This window comes from Myotis davidii, unplaced genomic scaffold (assembly GCF_000327345.1).
Source record: "Myotis davidii unplaced genomic scaffold, ASM32734v1 scaffold309, whole genome shotgun sequence".
NCBI classification, from domain to species: domain Eukaryota; kingdom Metazoa; phylum Chordata; class Mammalia; order Chiroptera; family Vespertilionidae; genus Myotis; species Myotis davidii.
Window position 1 is genome coordinate 2,924,676 of NW_006383013.1, and position 3,535 is coordinate 2,928,210.

Genomic DNA, 3,535 nt, shown 5'->3' on the forward strand with positions numbered 1-3,535 from the left:
CAGGGTTGTTTGCCTTCCCAGCTCTGGGAGGGCTCCAGTCTGGACGCTGCCAAGGGGGCTCAAAGCTCTAAAGGACATTCCTGTTCCCCAGACCCCTTCCCCACCCCTCTATACCTCACAAATGCCACCACAAAGCTGATTAGATGAATAATTGCATGTCTTCCCCAGGGAAATGGGTTTTATTTGATAGTGTAAGTGACCTTTACTCAGGAACTGGGTTTGGGGTGTTTTTTTCTCTTCCTCTCACCCCGCAACTTTCTTCTAACCAGCTAAGTGTCCTGTCTTTAGAAATACTTGTCAAAAGGGGAGGAAAGAAAAACGTGTAATGAATGAGGTGAAATTGCTTTTCCAATGCATCAGCTGGAAGCTCCTGGCTTAGTAGTGCATGCATTTGTTTCCAGTTGCCCACACCTCTCCTTCCTCCATTGATGGCTCTTAGTTCTGCGGCATTTTTGCTTTAAATGTGCAAATACAGTGATTTCTGCCACATCTAAGAGGCAAAGCACCGTAGATGCTTCCCTTCTCCCCCCATCGTCCCCTTCCCCCCGCCCCCCATACACTTTACACAAGTCATAGTGCATTTGGGTATCAGTATATCCTCATGGCCACAAGGCAAGGCACCAAAAAGCATTCCTAACTGCCATCTGCAGCTGAGGCAGGGTGCATCCAGGAGAAAATAGAAATGCTGAAGAGTAAACAGAAACTGCTTAGTCAGCAACTGTCCCTGCCCCAGAGGTGAATGTAAATAGCCTGGTACTGAGAGGGGAGGGGCAGTCAGCCAGCACAGGGCCTTTTACAGATGCAGGCTTGGAAGAGCTTTCAAAGGCACCAGCATTTGTGTTCTCGTTGGAGGTGGGGAGTGTCCCCTATGTTGGAACCGTGTGGCCTACCCCTAGAAAAACACACTTGCTGACGCAGGGCAGAATTAATATCAATTGAATTTATTACAAGTTACTAAGCTCCAAGGCACATTACAGTGTTCTGTTAACTACAGAAATGTATAAAGGACAAACAGAGCAAATTCTCCATGTCTAGCATTTCGCTCTACTGTTCAAAAGCATCCGTGCATCAATAAAGCAAAAACAAAACAACACGTGAAGATCCAACACATTCAGGTCAGCAGAAACAAACCCAAACATTTTCCCTCACAAACTTGCAACAAAAAACACCCTGCCCCCCCAACATCCCCTTTACCATTTTTTGCAAACAAAACAGAAAAACAAAAACAAAACAGAACAACTTAAAGTGAAGACTTCAACACTTGGGGCTGTTTAGAAAGAAGCTGTCACCATTTTATAGCATCTTTTTTTTAGGCAGCAACACTGGCCTTGGCAAAAAAAAAAAAAAAAAAGTCATTTTCTTTTGTGTTTTTTTCCTTTTAGAGAGTGCATAACATTTACAAAAATACACACCAGCAGCAGTGTTGCTAAGGGCTATTAATTCTGTACCTAGGCAAACACCCTGCCACCAAATAAATGCTAACAAATATGATGCAAATGACCCAACCAATATTATACTGCTTAACACAAACCAGCTTGTCCTTCAAATGAAGAAGTTACATACCTTAGTTTCAAAATATAGAAACATACGACGAAAATAATGTCTATACATAAGACTAACTTTTTGCAGTTTTGTTATATTCACAATTCTACATCTTGGGGGTGAGGGAAGGGAGGGTAGATGTGGAGAGGGGAGGGGCCCTCTGGATTGGAGAGGAGCTGGTCTAGGTCAAAGGAGGTGGCCGTCTTGTGGTTCAAGGGTCTCTCTCCTTTTTCACTTTAACATCCCCAGCTAAGATCGTTGCGATTTCGCCCTGCATGAAGGCCCAAGGTACATTCGACCCAACTAGGGGGCATTTCTCTCCACTGGGGCAGTACACCTCGCCGGTGGCTCCCTGGGCCTTGATACTCTCTCTTGAGCAAGGGAAGCAGAATTTGTGGCTGGGGACGGATGGGCACTGAACGAAATGCGTGTCCTCCAAACGTTCGTGGCAAATAGTACAGCAGAGGGGCCCGCTGTTGGCCATAGGGGAATCCGGAATGTTTTGGGGGTGCACTTGGTCCATGCCCGGGTGGGTGCTAGGCGGCGGGGGCGCCACCTGCAAATTCAGGTCCCCGTTCCGTGAGGCCAAGCGGCGCTGCCCAGGCACAGAGGCCGGCGACACTGGGCTGCTGCTGTTGCGCCTGGCAGACGCCGTGGTGGAGTGGACGGAACTGCCATCCTTGGGCGAGTGCGCAGTGCCCAGAGTGTCTGCCACCGACATGAGGGCGGCCATGGGGGACGGACCGTTCTGAGGGGCTGACTCAGGCGGGGTGGTCCGGTTGGAGTGGGGCCCCAGGGGGGGAGGCGGCGGGGGCGGGCCGCCAGCCGCATGCCCCGGCGCCGCAAAGCCCCCGGCCGACATGGTGAGCTTCAGCGCCTCGCTCTGGTTCGCCATCCACTGCTGCCTCTGCTGCTCCTCACCCATCTTCAGCGGGCCCTCGGCGGAGTCGGGAGGCTCGGGGGATGCCTTTCTCTTGCGCAGGCTGGAAGCCGCACCCCGGCCCGAGGGGGTGGCAGGCGGCAGGGCCCCGGTCCCCGGGGGTGCACTGGGGGCGCGGCTTAGACTCACCAGCGCTGTGGGCAACATGGGGCAGCTGGCGTCCAGGTAGGGCTGGGGCAGCATGTCTGCACCGGGCACGCCCTCCTTGAAGAAGCGCACGGCCTCGGGCAGGAGGTCTCCAAGGAGGCGCCAGTCCCCGGACCCGTGCTTCTTTTCGTACTCCAGGTACTTGAAGCCGGAGGAGAGACCCCGGCCGAAGTCCTTCATGCAGTCCTGGTACATCTGCTTGGCCACCCCGGAGGCGCTGGAGTACACGTTGCCCGAGCCCGTGGGGTACTCAATAAACAGCTTCAGCTCGTAGTCCATGCCGGGCTTGGAGACGGCGTCGAAGGCGAAGACGCGGCCCAGCAGCGAGTGGTCCTTCTTGAAGCGCACCTCGTAGGGCGTGCAGCCGGCCAGCGTGAGCAGCGTGTCGCGGACCATCTTGGGCTTGTTGGCCCACTCCTCCGCGCGGTTGCGCAGGCTTTCGCTCAGCTCCGCCAGGGCCTCGGCGTTCCGCTGTTTCTCCTTCAGCTCCCGCTCCTGGTCTGTGCTTGACACCGAGCCGTGTCTTTTGCCACCAGCACCCACGCCCACCTCAGCCACCGACACCGAAGTCGACGACGTCGCGGAGGACGACGTGGCAGAGACGCCCGGAGCGCCCCCAAGACAAGCCGGGCCCCCGGGGGCCCCCGGGGGCGCAGGTGTCGGGGGCCCACGGCTGCCCAGGCCGTGGGGCGGCGGTGGGGGCAGCACGGCGGCGCTGGCCGGACCATTAAGCAGCGTCTGCGGCAGCAAGTTGGGGGGCACGGTAAGCTGTGGGCCCCCGCCACCCCCAGAGTTGGGCAACCCCGACACTAGCCCGCTGTGCGTCCCACGCCGAGACGCCACCGACGCCGATGAAGACGAGTTGGGGCTCTGACGGTTCAGTTCCGGAGGTCCCTCTTCCGAGGC

General features: G+C 55.7%; 1 protein-coding gene across 1 annotated transcript in view; it reads right to left on the bottom strand.

Moving 5' to 3' along the window:
- Window positions 1–920: 920 nt before the first annotated feature.
- The window catches only part of IRF2BPL (interferon regulatory factor 2 binding protein-like), a 3,033-nt gene continuing 418 nt past the window's right edge, over window positions 921–3,535 (bottom strand). Inside the window, exon 2 of the mRNA XM_006778880.2 lies at window positions 921–3,534. Coding sequence (XP_006778943.1) covers window positions 1,754–3,534 — 1,781 coding nt within the window. The 3' untranslated portion in view covers window positions 921–1,753. The remainder of the gene's footprint in view (window position 3,535) is intronic.